The 26,866-nt window shown below is 38.1% G+C and overlaps 1 protein-coding gene across 2 annotated transcripts; it reads left to right on the forward strand.

Annotated features, from left to right (window-relative positions):
• On the forward strand, positions 1-26,052 carry srrt (serrate RNA effector molecule homolog (Arabidopsis)). Of its 2 annotated transcripts, none has more exons than XM_067439680.1 (20): positions 1-141; positions 913-1,062; positions 4,542-4,686; positions 5,362-5,508; positions 5,989-6,177; positions 8,922-9,091; positions 9,854-10,044; positions 10,122-10,232; positions 11,855-12,035; positions 13,007-13,170; positions 13,255-13,316; positions 14,321-14,399; positions 14,485-14,676; positions 17,919-18,089; positions 18,839-18,992; positions 19,168-19,361; positions 23,195-23,351; positions 23,847-23,942; positions 24,659-24,764; positions 25,731-26,052. In XM_067439680.1, the coding sequence occupies exons 2-20, from the start codon at positions 945-947 to the stop codon at positions 25,804-25,806; spliced, it is 2,703 nt and encodes a 900-aa protein (XP_067295781.1). In that variant the 5' UTR covers positions 1-141; positions 913-944; the 3' UTR covers positions 25,807-26,052. The 2 variants fall into 2 exon arrangements, with proteins under 2 accessions (XP_067295781.1, XP_067295782.1); XM_067439681.1 differs by lacking the exon at positions 1-141 and adding an exon at positions 148-294.
• Positions 26,053-26,866: the final 814 nt, after the last annotated feature.

Below are 26,866 nucleotides of genomic sequence, written 5' to 3' on the forward strand. Positions count from 1 at the left end.
GTTCAGTATCACTGCGGTCATCCAATCACACGGCGGCGCTGTAGTTCCGCATATGATCGTCACTTCCGCCGCTGTACTGCAGCAGGACAGTCGTGCGCTGGCGGGAATTCACCTAATTAAAGCTTTTTAACCTGGTTATCGGTTAGTAGTTGACATAAAAACTATCATTGTGTGTTTTACCAATGGGTTTTAACATTTAATGAGCGTTAAACAGTACATTTATCCAAGTTTGTCTGAACGTGTCCCTCTTTGTGGCGGTTAGCGACTTTTCCCTTACGCAACTCGACGGAGCCGGTATAAATACGCGCCATTTGTTCTTATTCACTATGTTACTTGTTAATTTGGGTAGCTATAATGTTCGATAATTTGCACTACAGTGTTTTTACTGGTTAAGTTGGCGGTTGGTTTATCGGGACACGAGTTCAATGCGCGCGCATGGCAATTTCTTTTGTGTGTAGTCTGTATTTTATGACATTTTGTATTCATAATTGTGTTATTAATTTAATACACAAATGCTCTGTGTATCCGCGCACAAGCTATTAACAAAAGATAGGATGTATCGAGTTAGTGTTTTAAAGGGACAGTGCACCCCGAAATAAAATGATGTCGTCATATACTTACCCTCAAGTTTCTTTCTTCTGCTGAACACAAAAGGCGATATTTTAAAGAATATGGTTAACCAGTCAGTCAATGAAGCCCATTGACTTTCAAAATATCCTCTTTGTGTTCAACAGAAGAAAAATTCATACAGTTTTGGAACAATATGAGGGTGAATAAATTATGACAGAATGTTCCTTTTTGAGTACACTGTCACTTTAAGAGAAATGGGGATTTGAAAATTGAACGCACTTGTGACATTTGTGCATTATCATCTCCCAGTAATAACATTCATTTCCACTCTTTGTGTCACAGCAAACCTTTTCTGATTTCCTTGTTGAAACACCATGGGCGACAGCGATGACGAGTACGACCGCAGGCGCAGAGACAAATTTCGTAGGGAGAGGAGTGACTATGACCGTTCACGGGAGAGAGATGACCGCCGGAGAGATGACTGGAATGACAGGTGAGGGAGAGGAAATTAACCCTTTTATGAATAAATATATTTTTATAATATACAATGCCCACTTATTTGACAACTAGGTTTGGAAGCAAAGTAGAAAGAGGAAACTACTTTATAATCAAGTCAAATAAACTTTGTCTTTGTACATTTTAAATATTGTTGACAAATTTCTTCCTTTTAGTTTTGCTTTTGTAAGTCATTTTGGATAATGGCCTTTAACAGGGTTTTTCCTGGGTCAAAAATGGTCTTCGGTGGTGGCTGACAGACATGGTCATCCCCACACACACACACACACACACACACACACACACACACACACACACACACACACACACACACACACAGTAAAAAGTAACCTACCCAAGTGATCTGCGAGCGCAATACTGACAACACATTTAAAATATATGGAGCCAAACAGTTTGTGAATTTGGCTTTTGATTTCTCATATAATGTAGGATCTCTTACCTTGATGTTTGTTTCTTTTGTTTTAATTTTTTTTACACTAGTTACAGATAAAGTAGCAGTCTTTTTTTTTTTTTTTTCTTTTTTTTTACAAATAGCTAAATTTTCTGCCTTATACAATTTAATAAAATGATCAGCTAGCTAATAACACCTTTGTTCTGTTTTCATCTCACTCCAGTCTAAACAAAATTATTTTAGGCTATTTATTTTTCGACACATCGTCCATATAAATAAGCTGAAATACTGTGGATAATTCCCTTATTCGTACTATCCACTCTTGCTAAATTAGGTAAGCACACCTGTGTTCTCATCTCAGATGTGTTGAGTAAATGATTAAACTGATTCATGACTTCAGTGTTGGACAGATCAGTTTTAACTTTCGTTATAATGATTTGGTTCCAATGAGTCATTAGGTCATGAATCAGACATTAGCAGATGCGTTGTGTGTGAATCCCATCTGTAAACGTCACGAAAGACACAGGGTGCGTCTCAATCAGCTTCCTAGTGCAGTAGTCAGGGCACTGATCAGGGAGTCAGCCCATTGACTTATGTCCTGATCAATGCCCTGACTACTGAACTAGGGAGCTGATTGAGACGCAGGCACAGAAAACACTTCATAACTGGATAGGATTTGTTTACTGTTTATTAAAAACTAAAAGTATGGTTTGTCAACTGGTCAGAGGAGAGTCAACATTTTTTGAGCACTATTCACACTCAGTGGTAATTAAGTACAAAATTGTCCAAATGCATCATGTGCAACATTGATTCGGTCCCCCGAACTTTTGATTGATTATGTTAAATATGAGAAAGCTAAGACGGTGCTTATTTTGAAGACCGAGACAGTGGGTGAGGCTCTCTGTCACTCAGTTAACATGACCAATCACAATCGCAGCAGTCATCTAAATCACTCAAAACCACAATAACTGATCAAATAAGGCTTTGTTTGCCGGGACCAAACAAACCCTGTTTAATTTATCAACCACACTTTATAGCTCATGTTGCAAGTTTGTATTATTTATATCGCACATTTAAAAAAACAGCAAACATGGCTGACCAAAAGTGCTGAACAATACATAAGTTAAACAAACAAGGACATAGCCAAACATTTGACATAAAATCCCAGTGAATTAAAAGCTACAGAAAAGAAGTAGGTTTTTAGAGAAGATTTAAAAGTCTTTAAAGACTGAGCCGATCTGATATAATCCGGAAGGCTGTTCCATAGCCTAGAGCCCTATTCGGACGGGATTAGATTAACATGGGGAGGTCGGGGTAAAGTCATTTTACCTCAGGACGTCTGCAATATTAATGGTCAATTCGCATGGGATTAAGACATCTCAGTAAAACTAGCAGAAGTGGGAGGAGTAACTCGCTTTACACACCACGGTAACCTCCGTGTCGTCGTGTGCGTACGTATGACGTTGCTGTTATCACGTGAGCAAACACGAGCGCCAGTCTGAACTCCGTCTACAATATAATGTTTGTTTTAATAAACAGTTAGATCCAGTCTAACGATTCTGATTGGATTGTGTTTGTAATAGACACTTTCCTATAGCTAAAATAAGTGTTGTGCCTCTAAGTGCTTTTGATCTTCTTTTTGTTTTAAATGATATGCGGAAAATACTGGAGGTTTGCCACAGAGTTGTCCCTCCACCTACAACGCAACTGAATGCTTCAAGTGCCTCAAAGCTCGCAAAATGCGTTTAAAAAAAGGAAATGATGAAATTTTACCTCACATTTTTACAGCGGGTCTATTCGAACGGGATTAGTATTACCCTAGGTAATTTTTCCGGACCTTTTTACAGAAGGTAAAAGTCTTGGTAATCTTTACTGACTAGAGCCCTATTCGGACTGGATTAGTTTAACATGGGGACGTGGGGGTAAAGTAATTATTACCAGAGGTTCTCGGTGATTTTAGTCCCGTCCGAATGTGCCATCTCGGTAATCATTACGGAGAATGTCAGTAAAGATTACCGAGACTTTTACCTTCTGTAAAAAGGTCCGGAAAAATTACCTCAGGTAATACTAATCCGGTTCGAATAGACCTGCTGTAAAAATGTATGGTAAAATTCCGTCATTTCCTGTTTAAAAGTTAAAAAAGAGCACTTTTTGCGACCATGGAGGCGCTTGAAGCATTCGGTTGCGTTGTAGGTGGTGGGACAAATCTGTGGAAAATGTCCAGTATTTTCCGCATATCATTTAAAGCAAAAAGAAGATCAAAAGCACTTATTAGAGGAACACATTTTAGCTCTAGGAAAGTGTCTATTACCAACATAATCCAATCATAATCGTTAGACTGGACCTAACTGTTTATTAAAACACATATATATTGGAGACGGAGTTCAGACTGGCGCTCAGGTTGTGTTTGCTCACGTTATAACGGTAACGTCATACGCACATGACGTCAAGGAGGTGCGTAAAGCGAGTTACTCCTCCCACTTCTGCTAGTTTTACTGAGATGTCTTATCCCGTGCGAATTGGCCATTAATATTACAGACGTCCTGAGGTAAAATGACTTTACCCCCATGTCCCCATGTTAAACTAATCCAGTCCGAATAGGGCTATTGTCCGTAATGATTACCGAGATGGCACATTCGGACGGGACTAAAATCACAGAACCTCTGGTAATAATTACTGTTAATCTAATCCAGTCCGAATAGGGCTGGCAATGGCAAAGGCTCTGTCTCCTCTGTGTTTTAATCGAGATCTGGGGACAGATAAAAGTCTCTTATTACCAGACCTCAGATTTCATGTGGGATTGTGTGGACAGAGTAGCTCAGACAAATACACTTAATAGCTTGCACCATTAACAAAAATCTGAATTAATGCATTTGTACTTTTCCAATTAATTGGTTGCAAATATTACGGTATGCTCAACTGACAAATTTTTGCATGCTTTGGAAAGTGGTATTTATAATTCAGGTGTGGGATGTTCGATTTTTAACTCTTGGGTTATAATATTAGTCAATAGGCTTGTATGTTTGCACATTTTTATGTATATTTCTTGTGGTTGTCGTTTACTGGCGGCCCTCGGCTAGAGAGTGGGACAGGGGCCGCGAGCGGCGCAGCCGGGGAGAGTATCGGGACTACGAGAGGGGCAGGCGAGAGAGATTTTCCCCTCCGCGTCATGACATGAGCCCCCAGCAGAAGCGCATGAGGAGAGACTGGTAAGTTCTTTCATTAAAAGAGGAACTTTGTTTAGCCTGTTATTCAGTGCTGCATCGATTGTGTTTTTGAAACATCACCCTGTTTCCCTTGTTAAAAACCAAAGGGATTTTTTCATTGGCTTTTGAATTATAGCATACAATAAGCTTTGTGACCAATAAAAGTTTATAATTCTCATGTTTTGTTGATGGTTTTCTCAAATTAACGACTTTAAACAATGCAATAAACGAATTACACCATGGTCACATTACTTCAATGTCACCACCAGTAAGCTTCCAACATCTTTCAGTCTTTATTTTAAAAAAATAATTCCCCTGAAAGTTTGAGTTAAAATAGTTTGCAAGGGCTCGATTTATAAACTCAATAAGGCTGTGAAATTGAATTAATGAGTAGATGAGTTTACCTGTTTAGTATGCTTATGTTAAGGCTATGTTTACATGGCAATGATGTACTAAATACAGACTACAACGTTGTCAAAACGATCCCCATTCACACAGCTCTGCGAAAATGACTAAAAGGCTGTATTATGCATGCCAGGCCAGTAGATGGCGATGCCACTTTGTCAATAAACACCCTTTAAACACATATGCTTGCGCCTGACATCACTGTTTCACATATTCATTCAATTAGAACATTAGAGACTATAACTTAATTCTGCATCTCATGTATATTCTCAGGGATGATCATGGAGGTGACCCTTACCATGGTGGCTATGATCTGGGTTATGGAGGTGGTGGAGGACCCAGCTATGCCCCTCCTCAGCCGTGGGGTCACCCAGACATGCACCTCATGCAGCCCCATCATGGAATCCCCATTCAAGCCAGGTGAGCAGGAAGGAAATAAGCAGCTCTAAAGTCTCCAGTATTTAACTTTTGTGTTAAAGGGGTACTTCAGCACTGGGAAGATAAATCTGTGTTTAAACTGGGTTGTTAATGTAGTAGAAATATGAAATTATTTTTGAATTTGGTGCTTTCTAGACTGAGAAAGGACAGAACATGTATTTGTCTCATGGGGATGAAAGACAACAATTCCCAGAATCCTTCGCTGCCCTATGAGTGCACTCCCAAAGCTACCGCTACTGAATCACTTTCCCATCGCGTTCATTTTCATAAAATCAGTTCAGTTAGAGACAAGACTCTACAATTAAAATCTGAACGTGTTTGTTCAATATAATGTGATTTAGCCGCTGAGCGAGTGCCATGGCGCAAACGTTCATTCGAATATACTCCAGGTTTCTACTGATACAAAGCCATATGCTAATCGCTGAAGTAACCCTTTAACCTTCTCCTCTGGTCTTCCTCCAGGCTGGGAAACATCCACGATATGGATCTTGGTCCTCCACCTCCTGTGATGAAGACCTTTAAGGAGTTCCTGCTGTCTCTGGATGACTCTGTGGACGAGACGGAGTCGGTCAAACGCTACAATGAGTACAAGATCGATTTTAGGCGTCAACAGATGCAGGACTTCTTCCTGGCCCATAAAGAAGAAGAGTGGTACGACAACAGTTGCTGTTTTTTCTCTTGTGTTTTGTTTAGTGCATTTGTGCACTAAACAATTGTTTGTGCATTAAGCTAGTGATTGCAAGAGAGTGGCGAAATGAGTCCTGCATCTCAACAAAGGAGAGGCTGTTTTCTACATCCTCCTGAACGTTTGACTTTATTCTGTTTATAACTACATTCGGCCTATAGTTAGAATTAAAGTTTGTTAAAAGGCTTTTGGCCACATTTATGTCTTGTTGTACCAATGTGTACGACTTTGTAGTCAAAAATATAATTGATGCACCAAAATTATTTTTTAAAATATTGTCTTGAGATTAAATATTTTATTAGCTCTTCCGCAAAGCTTCCGCAAAGAAAAACAATTCCAACCTGCTTTAAGCCTTTATCTATTGCTGAAGATTTGCCATATGCCCTTGCTAAATGTTGAAAATGAATGCTGAAAGGGTTAGTTCACCCACAAATGAAACCAAGCCTATGATTTACTCACGCTCAAGTTATCATAGGTGTATATGACATTCTTCTGTCAGACAAATACAATCAGAGTTATATTTAAAAAGTCCAGGCTAACGTTAATCCCAGCAGTAGTTGTAGTTGTGTTTGAAGTCCATAAAAAATGCAGCTGTCCGTCAAATAACGTGCTCCACACGACTCCGATGGGTTAATAGAGCCTTCTGATTCGAATCGATGCGTTTGTGTAAGAAAAAGATCTATATTAAAAACGCTATAAAGGAAACCTGCCTTGAAGTCTTCCATTGTAACCCACGGCTGTTTAAGCCACACGATGGCGCCAGCGTTAAGCACAGAAGTAGTACCGGTCAAGATAACTCGTAGTACCCGGATGAGCGGTTGTTATCTGGAAATAACATACCGCTGGAATGCGCGATTGACCAATAAGAACCAAGTATTCACAGAGCCGTGTAATAACACAAAATAACAGGGTTCATTCAAGATGCTTGAAATTGACTTGTTGAACTTTTAAGTCCTGGAAAACCCTTAAAAAACTGGCATATTTATGAAAAGGTATTTGAAAAGTGCTTGAATTATCGATAGGCAAATATGTAAAATTAGTGTTTAATTTCATTGATAAAACAATCTTTCATGTAACATTAACGCTGCAGCACATCTAATATAGATACAGAGCCATTTTGCATATTGCACAAAATTATTCGAGTATATGATTCAGCTTTCGTTCTTCAGGTCAATCATACAATATATTTACTGGGGATGGGGATCAGTTTGAGTCATAGTCATTATAGTATCCTTTTTAATTGTTAAAGTTACCACAGTCATTGAATGTGCTGCACTTTATTTGTACTATTTTGTTTTATTCGTTTTTTAAATTTTATTCATCTATTTACCTTTTTTAGATATTTTTCATCACTGTTTCGGACACAAATTTTTTACCAAATATTTTTGGTTGCTGAAATTTTGGTGCATCATGCATAGTTAATAAATTACCACAGTCGGTTGTGTTTTGAGGCTTGTTTACATTGTAATTTTAAAAAAATTGTCATGTGGTCGAATGATAATTTAATGTCATCAGTTTGTCTACAGCAACTGAATTGATCTCATCATTGACTTTGTGCCGATGTTTTAAACATTCATTTCATTTCAGGTTTTTGCATATTGTTTTTTACAAATTAACAAAAACCCTTCTTCCCTCCATCAACACAAGGTATTGGAAGAAAAGCGCTTGGACCCGTCGCAGGAGTCGCTGTTAGGTAGTCAGGGTTTGCACTGCGCACAATGCAGCTGCCATTAGAATCCAAGTACCAGGGCTCTTAGCTAGACAGTCGAACACTCACAATCCAAACCTGCCGCCGCGTTCTCGGAAAGATTTTTTGTTTTTTTTTCTGTAGTGTGTGATGCCTTTCTTCCCCTTTCTTTTTCGTTTTTTGATATTTGGATCAATCAAACCCCCCCAATGTACACACTCCGCTGAGAAGACCGCTCTCAGTGTAAATGTGTTGTAATACGGGGAGTACATCAGGTAAATTTAGTGCACACAATGGAAAATGTTTCACCCAACTGTTTGACTTTCATTTCTTGATAATGCATCAGGTTTTATTATTTTTTTCTTTTTTCTTCTTTGCTGGTGAGTGTTACTGTATTACACACTTAAACACATGTTCTTTTATAGTATGTAGTAAGACTGACAAGTGCACTTACAACTTAAGCCAACAAATTGGTGTCAATGCTCTATTCAAAAACCTAGTGTGCCGTCTACTGCCTTAATATGCTACCTTCTAAGACAGCATCCTTACTGGAATGATTTGAAATGCTCTACATAGATGTTTAGCAGCATTAGTGCCAAACTGTACATGCATATTAATAATAATGTATAATTTCTCTCACCTCATCTTGAAAGGAGGCATGCAATGCTGTCTTTGAATCTAGCCAAAGGAAAAAATCTTAGGTGACAAAATCATGCTACCTAACTTTTGGAGCAGTCTTCATATTAGGAGCGTGCTTATGTTGCCTGTGTAGGCAGCTCATTAGTTTTGGAATAGAGCTACGATATCACAAGGTTGTACGATTATATAATTGTTTAGTTTAAGAATTGGTGGCTTACATTTAGTTTTATCAAATCACTTAGATATATCTAGAAGGCATCCTAGGACTAGAAGGTGACTAATTTGTGAGGTTAAAGCTTGCATGACTGGGAAATAGTTGCTAACGTATTATTTTCTCCCCCAAACACCCCATTTGTCCCTCTTTCTCTGCTGTCCGCTTGTCAGGTTCCGTTCAAAGTACCATCCGGATGAGGCTGGGAGGCGCAAAGCAGAAGCCCACAGTGCTCTACAGAACCGGTTGAACGTCTACATGTATCTCATGGACAATAGCTGGTTTGAGTCCGTCACTTTGGACATAGAGCGTGCTCCACAAATCACCAAGATTTTAGATGCAGGTTTGAAGAAGTTCTTTTCATTTGCATGCTCATTTTAGTCATCTAAAAAAATGAGTGGTCATTTGCTCACCCTTATATCATTTCAAACTCTGTCCATTTGTTGATGCACCAAGATTCAATAAATATTTGGACTATTTTGTACAGAACGGTGACATTTTATTAGTGTTTTGACTGTCGGTATCCATGTTGTGCACACGATGGATGGATGGATGGATGGATGGATGGATGGATGGATGGATGGATGGATGGATAGATAGATAGATAGATTTGTGTATGTATATATGCATGATGCGTGCTTTACTTTCAATAACAAAAGCATATATACATATGTGTTTTTGTTATTGAAAGCACATTTACATATACATCTAAAGCAGAAGAAATGAAATGTCTGAGGATTTGATAGTGAGTGTTATTGACAAATATTTTGTTGTATATGTGGTCAGTTATGCTGCTCTCTATTTACACAAGTTCACGAATTTTAAATTAAAAAGCGAGCTTGCATTTAAAAGCGTTTTCAATAACCTTCATTTTGATAGTGGCTTCCTAATGCCAGCAGCTTATATAACATAATTACCCAACTATATAATTGCGAGAGAACGCAAAACCATTGAAATATATTTTTTCAATCACCATGTCCCTTTAGGGGCTCTGTAGAATATATAATTTCCTTTCTTAATAAAAAATTTGGCTATGGGCACATCCCTAATATCAGGTCCTTTACTGTACGTTTCCTCAAAGCAACGTGATGTTTGTTTTTGTTAGCTGTGATAAAGATGGAAGGAGGAGGGGATAATGACCTGCGCATCTTGGAACAGCCCAACGAAGAAGAGGAAGAGAGAGAACGAGAACGAGAGAGACTTTCATCTGGTGGGCCTGGTTCTGAACCTCCCAAACGAGACGAACCCAGGCCTGTGGATGTTGAGCGAAAACCCTCTATTGAAAAAGACAAGATGGTGAGTGAACGTTGCATGATGGACCAAAGGGTCATGCCGTATTAGAGAGTATGATGTTTAATTTTGTTCGTCAATAGGGAGAGGGTGAAGAGGCGACTGAGAAGGATGCAGCTGCTTCTGCAGGAGGGAGTGAAGGAGAGAAAACTGAGAAAGAAGCACCTCCTGAACCAATCCCAGAACCCAAGAAGGTTAGCTAAGTTCTGCTAGTTTTGGGCAGTTGATGCGCCATCTATTGGACCACAATGTTAATATTTAATCTTTAATGGATCTTAGCATGTCTACTTGCTTTCAATGCAATCCAGCGTATTGGCCCGGCAATAGTCTAATGTGTCCTGCCCCAGTTTCATAAGAAATCGAACGAAAATATAAAAGATCTCAGGACATGTCTGCAAGACTGATCACAAGTGAACAGCTAATGCTTTTTACAGCATCTCAGTTCATAAACGTAATCTCTGTATGTGCTGAGAGTTTTAAGCGCATTTGGGAATGCAATATATGCATTAGTTACTTTCATGTTTGCATAATTTCTAACATTTCTTTCGGTCAGATGATTACAGCATTTTACTAGATTTGTAATATAGCATTTATATGCTTGTCCTGGAAATGTCTCCCAGCAGATTTTTGGCAAAATAAAAGCTCAATATTTTAAGGAATTAAGACATCATTTACTTTACACTCCAGTAGTAAAAATACTTAAGTATTTCTGTCATAGAATAACAAGAATTATAATATTACTACTACTACTTACTATTATATGCGACTGGACCACAAACCCAGTCAACAAGGACACTTTTTTTAAAATTATATAAGACTATTAAGACTATTTGGCTGTGATATTTGGATAAAAATCTTGAATCTGAGGGTGCAAAAATTATATAAATATTTAAAAGATATAATTAAAAAAAAAACCAAAACAAATAAAACTAGGATGTATATTATGCCATAAAATGACTCTAATTTGCGTCTGCATTGGAATTTTCTATTTTAACCTTATTTACTACCCTAATTGTAATATAAATATTAGTAGAAAAATATTTTAAGTGGTCATTAATGGACCATAATTATTGCGCAAATAGTATTTAGTACTCTGCAAAATATTAAATAAATATTATTAGTCTAAAATATAGAACATTTATTTAACTGACAAAGTTATACGGTCACATTTGACTATGATAGTAAAGAATACCTCAGGGCTAAATACAAGAAGAGCATAACATTAATGTTAACAATGTTGCATCTCCATCACTCCATAATACAAAGATGTTGTTAATGTGGTTTATGTAGTAATCAATGCACACGATGCTGTACTGTTTACCAAAAATTGCTGCAAATACCTGTATAGTGAAGCTGTTGTCTGTCCGTTTAAGCCATTCAAATGTATTTGACAGCGCTGATTTGTTTAGAACGATTGAGTGTGAGTGACAAAGGGAGAGCAGGGAAAGGAAAGGCCGATGAACGAATACGCTGTGTACGTGTTTTAAATGGCGTTATAAAAATGTATGACGAAACGCAATATGTAGTGCGCCGCCACAAATTAGTCTGTGTGGGAAACACTGCCTGTGAGACTTATGACTGGTTTTGTGCTTCAGACGCCATTCCAGCGTCAAATAGTTTGATGCATACTGAGGTATTATAACAACTAAAAAGAGGATTGAGTCCCAGTACAAGTCAATTCAAAGACACTTTCTGTTCAATTTGAAGCTCTTAATTTTGCTCTCAAAGTACACCAGATTGATGCATTTAACTTTAAAATGCATCATTTAAAATGTAAACTCTGATGGGAAACACTGCATTTTCTTTCTGTCGCTAGCTGAGTAAGAAGAGGAAGAGGAAACACAGTGGCGACAGTGAAGATGAAGCCAGCGCATCTGAGAGCGAATCCGAATCTGACTCGGACTCAAACTCTCACTGCTCTGAGAAACCCTCAGAGAAAGAGAGAGAACCCGACGAGGGAGAGGACAAGGAGGAAGAGGAAGAAGAGGAGGGGGAAGGTCAGTGTCAAGGCAACTGACAATGAGTCAGCAGTGTCAAAAGCCATATTCGCACTGGATTAGTATTATCTAGGGACCTCTGTGATTTAGAAATTACTCCCCCAAATCTGAGTTTTGCGTGGCACATTCGCACAGGATAAGCAAAGCCTGTGATTTTACTCAAATTTAATGTCTTTTTCTCCCGTATATGAATGAATGAATGAATGAATGAATGAGGCATTTATATGATGTCAATTTATATGATGTCAAGACTTGTGTTTTCATTATAGATATAGCTGTATGAAATAATAAACAGTCATATGTATCTATCGTTTTGATTGTTTTATAGTAATAAAAATAATTTTGTTCAGTTAGAGGACAGACGCTACAATTAAACTGAACTGAGCACAGACCAGCGGCGGGAGTCAGATTTCATTTATCACGAGTGAGAAGCTAACAATATACGGCGGAATATTCAGTTTCAAAGCTAAATGTAAAAGCATCCATTTAAGACAGCTTGTCGTTGTTCTGTTCTGTTTTTCATTTAAGAATAGCATTGATATTAATATTAAACACACCATTCAAGCAATTTGCTCCCAAATTTGTACTCATTCTAAAGTGAAAGTATAAATTCATAACAGTGTGCATTATGAATGCAGCCTCCATTCTTCGTGAAAGATAAAGATAGAAATGCGCACAGAAAACAAAATCTTAGCAAAAATTATATACGATCCGCCTAATCCTGGCCAACTCACAGAGATGCCGATTCGCACGGGACCACTATTAGCACAGTACATCGGTGTTCGGCGAAATATGTTGGGGAATTTGCGGGGGAATTTTTACTTTACAAATTACAGACATGGCACGGGCTTAAGATCACAGACATTCTCTGCAATTATTACAAATCACCATAGGTCCCTAGATAATACTAATCCTGTGTGAATAAGGCTAAAGTCTCATGGTTTTGACAACCTGTTTCTGTTTTTTTAAAGCCGCTGATGTAAAGGAGCCGACTGAGGAGCAGAAGGAAAGGGAGAAGGAAAAGGAGAAGAAGCCGAAGGATGATCAGCCTCCACGACCTCGACCGCTTCACAGGACGTGCTCGCTCTTCATGAGGAGCATCGCTCCAACCATATCTAAAGCGGAGATCGTCGCTGTGAGTCTTTGCACAAAACACTGCTGAGTTTATTGTCCATGTTGTTGAATCCTGATGACTGAAGACTTGGCTCTTTCTTGGCAGCTGTGTCGACGTTATCCAGGATTTATGCGCGTTTGCTTGTCAGAGCCACAGCCAGAGCGCAGGTAAGTTGAATTTGATTTTTTTAGGTCATGTGGTATAGCTGAAATTTGACTGGGATTTGCTGCTTTAAAATATGTATTCACCGCAGGTTCTTCATGTAATAAATTCAGTTTTATCAAATTTAATAAAATGTCTTCTAATAAATGTCTTATTGTAAGAAGTCTTACATTTGGGTGTGGAAAAACAGGAGTTTTAATACAACCTAATGTGATTTATTAAACTTCAGAAATTATAATTTAATTTATTAAATAAGTGAAATCTCTGCACATTTCAAAGTATATCCAATGTTTGTCGACCTCTGATACGGATGTATTGATTTACTGGTACAAACGTGAATCAATTGAATTTACTAAATAAAACACACCTTGAGTATTTTAAAACTTGGAGTAACTAATTTTGCTCATCATATACAATCAAAATAACCTAAAATCATAAGTTATTTTGATTGTTCTGTAACACTTTATTTTAGGGTCCAATTCTCATTATTAAATAGTTGCTTCTTACGAACTACTGAAGCACATATTAATGCCTTATTCTGCATGATCACATCCTTAATCCTACCCAATACCTCAACTGAACTGCCTTACTAACTATTAATAAGCATTAATCAAGAGTTTGGGGCAAAAGTTGTAGTTGATAGTGTTCTGTATAGACACACCATGGTAAATATATTGTGCAGGTCTTTTTATATACGTTTTAAAAAACCATAAACACACCCTGGTTTTGTTAAAATAGCTATGGAAATGTGACCTATTAAAATTAAATCTTGGATAACTTGATGTCATTTGTTTTTCTTAATTCAAAGGATGTCAAGTACATCAGACAGTATTTATTGCCTAGAAGATTCAAAACCGTTTGATGTATTCCCCCTAACATTTTACTAAATTAACAGTAAATTATATGCACCTATATATGAATATAAAATGCTTCATTTAATCATTTTAATACATGAAATGAGATCAAGGGACTTCTAAATATATAAACATCTCGTCTCTGTGTGGCTCAGGTTTTTTAGGCGTTGTTGGGTGACCTTTGACCGAGGTGTGAACATCAAAGAGATCTGCTGGAACCTGCAGAACATCCGGGTGAGTCCTAGAATCATCCGCCTGAAGAACCATCATGCATAGCAAACGTTTCGCTCATTGTCTTCTGCTGTTCCTCTTTGACCAGTTGCGGGACTGTGAGTTGGCTCCTGGAGTCAATCGCGATTTGGCACGTCGTGTGCGTAACGTGAACGGAATCACTCAGCACAAGCAGGTTCTCCGTAATGACATCAAGATGGCTGCAAAACTTATCCACGCACTGGATGACAGGGAGCGGCTCTGGAGCCACAAGCCCAGAGAAGAGACGGTCACTCTAGAGGTATTCTCAATTGTACAACCTCAGACTCGTACAATTTCAAATAGCCCTGCAATTTTTGGTTTGGGCCGAAATTGTTTCGGAGAGCTGAGTCGGTGTTAGCAATCCATAGTTTGCAGTCACGTGACAGTCGCGGAGCCTTGGAGGGCAAAACCGACATACAACTCCATTGAACTGCGGCATAAACCTGTCAAATTTTCATCTTAAAACAAAAATATGTGAACAAGATACACGTTTTGGTCACTATACAGCAACCAGAATTGCTATCACAAAAAACAACGGGGCGTTTTTAACCCTCTTGGCGCCACGGTCGAGTTTACTCGACAAGATGCGTCACTGAATAAAACGGCCGATTTTGTCAAATAGGGTGTCAAATTTCAATCAACCTCCCCTCCACTAGATGGTAGACATGTCGTACTTCATCCCTGACTCATACAAACATCATGATTCTATACAAAATATACGAGCAAGAGCGCATTGAATCAGTGTAAACAAAAGCGGAGCTGACGTGCGAGTGAGCTGTTTTATCAGAGCATTGTCAACGTCAGCGAGTATTTTCATTAGATTTTTATTACTATAATTATTTTCTAATGGCATCAATAAAGCTTACCCACAATGAAGTGTTGGGGCTTCTATTCGCGGACCCTGATTCTGAAGGGAAATATGGGATGACGGTGATTCTGAAAGTGAAACTAACCCTAACGTTACACTAAGCACAAATGGTGAATCATTTGCCCAATGTAGATGGTCCTTTGCCCAATGTCAGTGGTGGGAACAATGTTTCCCGGGGTCCCAGTGTTCATCGCGAAGTTAGCAGGTGTGTTAGTGTTGAGAACGCGGCGGCCGCGGGAGATTTTTGCCGCGCTCACCATGAAGCGCGCGTCTTCTCACCGCGCGCATCTCCGCGATCGCGGCGACAGTATTGTGGTGGAGACTTTATCTAACGCCACTGGGTATGTTAGAAGAGGTCGAAGTATTCATAAGCAAGTTCGAGGGCAACGTGGAGGCAGGGTGGGGAGTCAAAATGACAATAACAGTGGTCCAGACGCTGTGCAGACTCTGCGGCGCGTGAGGCAGATCTGGACGCGAGTAGACGCGCTGTGACACGGGGCAGAGGGCTATTATGCATAATATATAATATATAATATATATGTGCCCTATATATGGACTCAGAGTGCTTACTGTATGTAGTAAATGGAAAATCTCTACAGCAAAAGGCAAACCGCTACATGCATTCGGGTTGTTTCTACCATTTATTAGTAATGATTTACACAGTTTGTTTACTATTTACTATTTACCTAAACAATCAGTATTGTGCAATATAGCACACATAAGGTGAGGGACATTTTGGGGGGAAAGAAGTGCTGCATTTATCATTTAAACATTTGGCTTTTCATGAAAATTCTATAATCCAAGATTGCCCCCATGTTATGACGTCATAATATGCAAATCAGATGGGAAAATGTAATGTACATAAACTTATGGTCCTCCTTAATATTTCTCTAATTTACAGAAAGTTTCCATCTTTTATCACTTTTAAGATATAGCCTTTTGAAATTAAGATGTCAAAATCGAACGTTTTAGGAAAAAACCTCTGGCGCCTAAAGGGTTAAAACGCTTGATGTGAAAAACACTATAGGGTGAGTTTTGCACCAACAAGGATTCAGTTAAGCAAATTTTAACGCTAATCTAGGACTTGTTAATATGGGTTTTATTTTAAATCGAGTTATACCACTTGATTGTAAACAGATTAATTATGCAGTAAAACTGTTATAGAGCTGATCAAGCAGACGGAGAGTGAACTGATGCCTTCTTTTAAACCATTAAAGTGCCGTAATGTACTAAAACAGTGATATTAAAAGATCAAATTCAGTTTACACCTTTTTGATGACGCATACTATTTAAAGGCGAGTAGAGGAAACCCGGAATATGAACGCAACGTTTTCTTTATAATGGGTTTTGATGGGGAAAACACCTAGCGAGAAACCTCGTTGCACTAATATTCTGTGTTCACTGCTTTCCTGTACAAAGTGTGCAACATCTTTGAATTTGGTATTTTAGTATCACTGTCTTACTGCATTAATACTGACTACCAACATGGTAAAAAATGACTGGTGGGCAATGGAGGAGAGCCTTGTTTTGCCCTCCAGGTGGGCGTTCCTATGAGCATGTGACGAAACGTGAAAACTATGGATAGCAGTCTGTCAGTGTCTTTCATGCACGTAATGTGGATAAGCTACAGTAGGTAAACACGTTAGGACACTAGCTGAATTGTCAATATTATGGCATGACCGGTCAGTTTCACCAGTGGAAGGAGGTCAATAAAATGGCTTGTAAAGTTACATTTACCTCACGATTTAACTGTCCATAGCTTGTTTGTCAAATATTGTTGGAATAATTATATTATCATAAAAACTGCTTTGTGCAGTTAATGTTTGTATATGCATAGTGTTGATTATTAAAGGATTAGTTCACTTCAAAATGAAAATTTCCTGATAATTTACTCACCCCATCTCTAATTTAAGACATGTTACTTTCTTCAATAAAAAAATTGTTTTGAGAAAAACATCCCAGGATTTTTCTTCACATAATGGGCTTCAATGGGAACCAACGGCTGAAGGTCCAAATCAATGCAGTTTCAAAGGAAGGGCTTCAGAGGCTCTGATCGATCCCGGACGAGGAATAGGGTCTTATCTACACAAACCATCAGACATTTAAAAACACTTTTTTAAAATACTTTTTAACCACAAATGCTCGACTTCGGTGTTGTTCTTCTTCATGACGGCATCACATTACACCATGTTTATTTTAACACCGGGTCGGACTTGGTACTTCCACCTACATCATCTTTCCAACGTGATTACGTCGTGAAGAAGCAGAACACCGAAGTCGAGTGTTTGTGGTTAAAAAGTATATACATGAGGGTTTGGCTAGATAAGACTATTCCTCGTCTGGGATCGGTCAGAGCCTCTGAAGCCCTTCCTTTGAAACTGCATTGATTTAGACCTTCAGCTGTTGGTTGCCATAGAGGTCCATTATATGGAGAAAAATCCTGGAATGTTTTCCTCAAACTCAGGAAGATGGTGTGAGTAATTTATCGGGAAATATTCATTTTGAAGTTAACTAATCCTTTAAAAACATTTTGATTGATTTTTAACTTATTTTGGTTTTGGCAAGTCATTTTGGTGCATCATCTTGACTGAGCTTCTGTTTACAATAGTTTTTTTCTCTCCATTTTTCTGAAGATCCCTGCTCAGAACCCCATTCTGAAAAACATCACTGATTACCTCATAGAGGAAGTAAGTGCAGAAGAGGAAGAGCTTCTCGGAAGTGCGGGAGGAGCCGAATCCGAGGAGGGATCCAAAGAGGGAAACCCCACTGAGATTACTGTGGAGAGAGATGAGAAACTTGTCAAGGTCTGAACGAGACTTCAACGAGTGTGATATGCAAAAACATGTCCAGCACATATTTCACACTAAGGCTCTGTCCACAAAAAAGCTGGAGCTTTCCCAATCCAATCAATTCTTTCAAGAAATACCTGCTTCCACACGAGATCACTGAAACCGACTCAAAACGATGTAGTATACAAACCAGGCCAGTGTGTGGCGCTGTAATTCTGCCACAGAAATACACTAAAAAGGGAAAAGAAGAGTTGTGGCTAGAAGGGGTTTAGCAGTGGTTGGATTGGCTGTACACACGAAAACGCAAGATGTTCAGATTTATCCACCCTGGTAACCTGGTTTTTAGAAAATATCGGATTCATGCTTCCAAAACACTGGATCCGTGTGGACGAAATGGTGATTCGGTACAAAATTTATACGTATACATCTAAACGAGTCTCTGTGTGGACGGGGCCTAAAAATAAAAGAAATAAGACAATTAAGCCCTATTCTTAGGACCATTGTCGTCATCATTAGGTGCATTTTTGTGCTAAATTGTCATGGATGTAATTATGCAAAAAACCTTAACCCATAAAATAGGTTTAATTTTCACCTTAAGACACTTATTGCATGTTTAATGTATTTGATTCTGTCAGTGAAATTGGGTGAGATTAATTTTAAATCAGACTTTCAGGTCTTTATCTCGGTTTGTTGCTTCGGTCCACTAACAAATGTAGTTTGTTCTTTGAAACCCATTCCTTTAATATATTTTCTTTTTCTCCCAGGTGTTAGATCGTCTCCTCTTCTATCTGCGTATCGTACACTCTATTGATTATTACAACACCTGCGAGTACCCAAGCGAGGATGAGATGCCAAACCGCTGTGGCATTATCCATGTGCGAGGGCCCATTCCCCCCAACCGCATCACTCACAGAGAAGGCAAGTGCTGCCTTACTGCTGAGAAATGACTATAGCTTAGAAATGTGCCTTTAAAATACTCTCTCCAAGAGCTGGCCCACTTCTGACTCAAACAGTTGCCAAATGTTTAGGACTAGCTGTTGTTTGATGTGAAGAAGAGTAAATCACTTTTATTTGACTTTTTTTTTTTTTATAGTGGCTGACTGGCAGAAGTCATTTGAAGAGAAGCTGGGTCACTTGTTCAGTGTGAAGGAAAGCCTGTCTGAAGATGAGGCAGCAAAGATGGGCCGCAAAGATCCAGAACAGGAAGTTGAAAAGTTTGTGTTGTCCAACACACAGGAACTGGGGAAAGACAAGTGGCTTTGCCCTCTAAGTGGCAAAAAGTTTAAGGTATGTGAATAAATGCATGCTCCTTTGTTCATGTAGTAGTTCATCTGGTAGCCTTAAGGCCCTGATATACTCACGACAAAGTTTTTATCATTTAAAAAGGGGTAAAATAAGGATTGAAATACGCAACCAGAGACGGTTAGTGAACATCCCCTACTCTGCTAAAAGCACCATTCAGATGAATCTGTAAACGTGCTTGGATTGACAAAAAAGTCTCTTGCTTCATCAGAAATACAACTTTTCTACTATAAAGCAGCCATCCAATGTGTTCATGTTTTTACTCGCGGACGTCTGACCTTGACAGAACGAGAAGGAGAAATGAAACAAAAGATTTTCTGCACTTTTTGCATCCATAAGCCCTATTCGGACGGTATTTGTTCCTCATGTGGTCGTCCGTAAAAATACATTTGCATGCCACCTTAGTGATAAAACTCGTACATTCGGATGGTGATTTATTTTATGTCTCTTCCAGTGGAGGAGCGAGTTTTGTGATCCTGTGCACCTGTGAACACTGCTCACATGGTCAGTCTAATGATTGTCTGCTGTAAAAATGTCATATGCTTAAGAAGAATAAAATCATATTTAATTTAATAATAGAAAGTTATATAAATCTCCTGTTTAAAAATAGGAAGATGTCATTTTAAAAATGTGGAAATGAGCGGAAATAAGTTCATACAATGCTGCAAATGTAACCTATATAACATTAATTACTGCCGTAATAACGGCTCATTTCAAATGTTTTTCTTTCTCTTTTGAGTGTTGATGAAAGCTTATTTGTGTAAATACTTTCCAGCATTTCAGTAATAAAAGTATAGGCTAGATCTTTAAAATCCATCCTTATTACAGCGAAGTGCAACAATACGGTGCTCCACAAGGGTTAAAAAGGATATGAACAGTTAATTTTGAAGCAATCTCTTCTTGAAAACTCAAGAGATGTGGATTCGGACAGCAGTTAAATCACCACCTTGGTGTTTGCCAAAACAACAGGAGGCAATTCAGCCGGGGATTTTTACGCAGGTGGTGGGAAAAAACACTGACATTCTGGATTCGGACGGCAATAAAATCACAGACTAGCCCCTGTCAATGATGAAATACCTTACGACTCCATGAGAAACAATTACCGTCCGAATGGGGCTATAGCAAGCATTTTGAGCTGTGGTTTGACAATTCAGAGCCACCGTACACGCGAATGCCAAAATTCAGAATTGCGTCTGACATGTTGATCCATTGTCTTTCATATATATAAAATATTTCTCAAATTGCCACTTGCATTATTCAGCATGTTAAAGAGGTGTGTTTAGGTTGTGTTTAGAGCATGTTACATTGTGTGAGGCGAATCTCGTCCTACTTCAGAGTAGGGACTAACCCAGCACAATAGAAACTACCAATTAGGGCTGGGCGATATGGCCCAAAAAAAAAAATCCCCGATTTTTTCGCCAAAAATTCGATTTACGATTTAAAACGATTTTTTTCCCCTCCTACTTAAAATCAGTCTGCAGATGACAAAGAAATTGTTCAAAACAAGTTTTAACTTTATTTTGTTTAGGTAAAATTAAATATTTGCAGCTTGGTAGAAGTGCCACCTGGGGTGCAAAACTTTCAGCATGTGAACAACCCCCGACTATTCCACAGTATAAATGGGCACCATATCTTTTGCAATATACAGTATACATATCAAAGGTTTATGAATTGATATGCAGATAAAATTAACTTTTATTAACAACAGTAATGTGCAAAAAAAGTATAGGGAAAATTTAAATGTAGCCTAATGCTCTTATTAAATATAGATTAGCATTGTTCTTCAATAGTCTCACACTGAACTGATCGACAGCTTCAGTGATTATTAAAGGAGCTCTTTACTTTACTGTAATTTAGTCACAATTTGAAGAAAAGTTTAGTTTTTCCTGAGACTTTGTGACTTCGTACTTTTCTACATACATTAGGGAGTGAAAATCGCTAATAAATCAATAAGTGCTCTTCTGCTGGTTATAGTGGTGGGCATTTCATATCTTTTTTAAAATAAAAATGCTACAAAATGGATTACACATTTAAAAAAAATAAACTAAAAAAAACATTCGACTATTTCTTTCACAAGACCCCTTTAAACTTTTAGTTTTACAAACCATCACATTAAAAATAACATTACAATCGGATATTTAGAGCTTTGAAGTGCTGGAAATAAGTGTGAAGCTCTTGAAAACCATTGGAAAGTGCTTGAATTTCAATCTCAAAAGGTTGTATGAATCCTGAGATAAATAATGACAACAACAACATTAAATCCATGTGGTTTTACTACAGTACAATCGTGGTAAATGTTGGTGATTTGTGACTGAAACCCCTGACCTTCGCTCAGCTCTGTTTGATCTGATATCTGTGGTTTATAACAGAATTGTGCGCCGACCGCTTCCACTAGATCACAGTAGCGATGGTGTGTTGATTTAAACGCTCTCTCACTGGATCACCAGCGCTGTGTATCGTGTCTGTCACGAGATTGGCCCGTGTGTGAGCTCGCGCTGCATTCGTGTCAGCGCAGCTTTAAATGAGTATAGCGCCTACCGCGGTTCCGTTCAGACTTCAAACACACTTTGCAGCGGGGTATTGTTAATTGTTCTGTGAAAAACTGAACCAATTACGAATGACACGGTATGTTGTTAGACGCGATCCTTGTTGTTTGTGTACCTCTGTGGCAAACGCGCGCGGGGAGGGCTGAGCCATTACGGGAGCTCAGAGGGGAGCGTCGGCGGATTTGAAAGAGAAAACCGATTTTCATTCACAAAAATCGTCGTAAACTAAAAACTCGAATTAATTCATAAAATCGATTTATCGCCCAGCCCTACTACCAATGACGTTAGTGTACACTGACTGGTTAACATGAAACGCCAGCAATGCCATTTTCAAAAAGCCATGTACACAGCCTATAAATTAACTCTGTGAACTATCTCTACAAACATGGAAAACAGTGATAGATGGACTTCCCAACCGTTCTGCTCAGCTAGTCACTTTGGACATCAACCACACAGCAAACGCCAATATTTTTCCATATACTGTCTACTTTCTTTGTATAACAGTTCTACAAAATAACATATTAGACAGGGCTTTTAAACAGATTGTATGCTGAAGATGGTGAATGTGGGCTTTGGCGTTCTCACTGCTGTCAAAACAAGAAGCGTGTTACTTCAGTGTTTCTACTGGCGATGCAAATGCAAACAGGAAAATGGGAACATTTAGTTCTCGGTGAACCACCCTGGTCCCTAGTTCATAGAACTACCTGGTGTGAAAGCCCCTATTATTGTACCATGCATATTTATACTTTAACAAAAAGAATTATTTAAAGAACCCAACAATGTATAGTTGACATGAGGCTTAATGCTACCGAAAATCAATAAGTTTTTCAGGAATTGTTTTCAGCTTTTTTTTTTATATATAAAAATATGGCATGCAGTTGCTTTAAACGAAGCTATCAAATATTTAATAATCGCAATTTCAAGGGAATACTCGACAATAGTGATTTTTGTAATCGTGCAACCTTATTTTGAATCACTCGGATAATTAATAATAATGATTATCCGAGTGATTCAAAATCTCTCGGTTTTCTCTTTTTAGGAAGCGAGCACAACAAAATACAACAAAAGACTTCATTTGAATTGATTTGGCAAAAAAATTTGCAACGGATTAGTTATGCTTTCGACTTGTGCAATGTTTCTGTGTGTGATGAATTTTTAGGATGACGAATATGAACATTTCAGACTCTGTGTGCTAAGACCTTTAGGGAGGATGTAGATTTTTTTTTTTTTTTTTTTTTTTACAAAATTACTAAAAAATCCATCTTTCTCAAGGGCCCAGAGTTTGTGAGGAAGCACATCCTAAACAAACATGGTGACAAGATTGAGGAGGTAAAGAAAGAGGTGGTCTTTTTCAACAACTTCCTGATGGATGCAAAAAGACCCGCCATCCCAGAGATGAAACCGCCACCCCCTCCTGGTCCAGGACAAGGTAAAGCAAGCTGTAAAAGTTGTAGAGGAAGTTTTACCACAAAATACCACTTCAGTTTTTCTGCTTAAATTTCATATTTAATGTAAATGTTGGTCACACTTCAGCTTAGGGTCAAATTCTCACTACTAACTACAACTTTTGCCTCAAATTCCTAATTGCTGCTTATTAATAGTGACTAAAGTAGTTTAGGTATTGGGTGGATTATGGGATGTAGAATATGGTCATTCAGAGTAAGGCATTAATATGTGCTTTATAAGTACTAATAAACAGCCATTATCATAATAATATGCATGCTGAAAAGTTCTTGATGAGAATTTGACCTGGAGATAGTGTTACCGAAAATACCATTTCAGTTTTTCTACTTAAATTTCATGTTTTATTTCAATGCATTACCTGCTGTTTCTATTGTCAATTGTTTTCAGTGCAACTGTCAATCATTATCAGAAGTTGGAGAAATTAAATGAACAATTTCTATTTGTCTCTCTCTCTCTTTAGGAGTGCTTTCACCTGGAGGTCTTCCATTCCCACCTCAGGCTCCTCAAGGTCTCATGGGTTTTGGCCAGCCCAGACCTCCAGTTATGGGATATGGAGGTGTGTGTGTGTTGGTTGAAAGAAGTATAGCTAGAGGGAGACTGGTTGTTAGTAGGTGTGGGAGTCATGCAATATACAATGATGCAATTGCAAATACATTTTTAATGCATCTCTGTTTTTCATCTGTGGTACAGCAAATATGAGACATCTAGCTTTTCCTTTTAAAAATATGTGAAAGCTTTTATGCTCAGGTTCTCTGTACAGAATTAACATGGCAGTGATTTTAAGTGTTTTTACTGCAGTGATAATTAATTTAATTTGTGCATTAACCTCTTACAATCAGGGCCATTGTTAGGGATTTCCGCCTGGATTTAGCCTAGCAAAATTGAAAAGCCACCCACACACATACAGTGGTCTAGGTTCAAAATGTTGGTGTTATTTTATAGGAAACCCTTTGAAGTTACATAAACCACTGCTAAAAGTGATAAACATGTAAGTGTATGTTGTCTAAGCTGTAATCCCCAAAAAAGTAGGCGCTTTTTGCCCCCCCCCCCCCCCCCCCCCCCCATAAATTTATTTTTGAAAATGTGTAACTTAAGGCCTGTGTGCTCTAGGACCTACATGACGATGTCATTCCCGTCCCTGTACAGGGTCCTCGGAGTTTAGGAGGTTAATTAACCTCATCTCATTGCAGTGCATCTGTAAATCAAATCTTCTCCCACCCCTGATTACCTCTCCTTTTTCAATTCACAAATAAAGCCATATTGTCTGTACAGGTGGTCCTCCTTACCCGCCGAACCAGTATGGTGGAGGCGGCAGGGGCAACTACGACAACTTCCGCGGACAGGGCGGTTACCCTGGAAAACCTAGAAACAACAATCGGTCAGTTTGATTTTGTTTCGTTTTTTTTTTTTTACTTGAAGGCAGTGGCTATTTTCACCAAGTGATGATATTTAAAATGGTGATATATTCAATTTATACCTTGTAAAAGTAGCATCTAATTACTATTTGCACCTCACTATTGTTGTACTTTAACAGGATTAAGTGTAAATTATTAATAAAATTATTAAATGGATTCTGCCGTAATTGGACAATAATGCCTTCCGTTAAAGGCATAGTTCACCCTAAAATGAAAATAAAGCCATCTTTTACTCCTACTGTTGTTCCAATGCCCTATGTCCTTCTATCTTTTTTAGACCTCAAAAGCAGAAATGTTAAAAGTAGTCCTGCATCCGCTCCTTTCTATAATGGCAGTGAATGACAACCGGGCTAAAACATTACAAAAAGGATATACAAGTACAGTGAGATGCGCACCATATCACATCATAGAAGGGAGGCATACTATTCGGTTTTGCGAGAAAGAAACCTTATTCAGTCAAAATACTGAGTTTTTCTGTTCTGCTTTTCTATAAAAAATGGCTTTATTTTAATTTCAAGGTGAATTATTTTAACCCTACCCAATAAATGCTTTTATTATTATTAAATGTTTTGTTAGGCACCACTACCTCTTAAAAAAAATAATAATCTTAATTTGTATTGAAAGTAAATGCTGAGCTCTGCAAAAGGCGGATTCGAACCCGGGTCGATCGCGTCAAACTAGATCCTTGAGCCTTACTCTCTACTGACTACACCACTGAAAATGTTAATATGCCTCTTTTTAAAAGTCTTGTTTGGTCCAACCAGGCATTAAGGGGAGCAAATAACACTCTTTGCACGTGGTGAAAATAGAAACTCCAAAAACGTTATTTTAATTCAGTCAGGACACCGGAGAGATAATGAACTATAATCTCTTTTAGGATATTAATGGATGAGCTCTAATAAAATGTCCTTTTCGTCTGTCTTTTCCAGAATGATGCGTGGGGATCCTCGTAATATCATTGAATATCGTGATTTAGACGCACCAGATGACGTGGACTTCTTTTAGAGCTCCAGTTTTATTCTCTTCATTTTAATCCTTTTTTTTTCTTTTTTACAGTTGTCTCAGCATTTTCTTGTCATTCATTCCAGTCGCTGCCCATCACTGTCTCTTTCTGTTCACTCTCATGTATTACAGTAGCGCTCCGCCTGAAGTGAACGCATGTCCTTTATGTTGACCGTCATTGAATACTCAGTGTTATAGAGTGAGCTTGTGCTTGTGGCCTTTTTTCTTCCAATAAAACTTTGATTTGGACTCTTTGTGTGTTGTATTGGTTTTAAAATTAAGCTACAATTGTTTGTCTTGCTTAAAGGCACTAAAGTATTATTTAAGTATCTATAGCAGAAAAATTAAAAGCCTGTACTTTTGTAAATTTAAATGATTAAAAATGTCTTATTTGTATTTTAATTGTCCTTTTTTAAGGTGAGAGACTCTTTCTGAATGGAGTTTGCTCCATGTAAACAGTTCATTTCTGATTCACACATTGGTATTGTGTGTGTTATGAACGTGTTTCATGATCGTGACATTTGAAGACTGGATGTGTAACGAAGATCAGTGAACGGTTGAATCACACTAGTCTCCTGAGAACACGTTTGATGAACAAGCCTTTGGCTGTACTTCTGAGAGTGTATTTTAATGTTTATTTCATTATTCTCTTCTACTCTATGAATAAGGTAAAATACTTTTCTGTGGTAATTGACCAGATCCCACAAAGGCAGAGTTAATCTTGACATCATTCCTCGAACATTGAAAGAAATCACAGCTCACAATATTAGATGCATTAAGCTGAGAGCCACTCATCAGTTTAAAGAGAGATTTGATTAATATCTAATGTACAAGTATTAAAAACAAAATACATTAATCCTTAGAACCAGTTACAGATCAAGTTGTACTTATGAATTTAATAACTTTCACTTCCCTAATTCAGTTTATTTTTACATGTTTGACAGTCCAAAGTCGGCACAAATGTAGTATTTTGTTTACTAAGCTAAACACTTTTTTTTTTTGCCTTTTACTAAAGGTACTGTTTTAAATGAGAGCGAGAAATTCCCTCCGTCCTTCAGAAAGC

Source organism: Pseudorasbora parva, chromosome 3 (assembly GCF_024679245.1).
Source record: "Pseudorasbora parva isolate DD20220531a chromosome 3, ASM2467924v1, whole genome shotgun sequence".
NCBI lineage: Eukaryota > Metazoa > Chordata > Actinopteri > Cypriniformes > Gobionidae > Pseudorasbora > Pseudorasbora parva.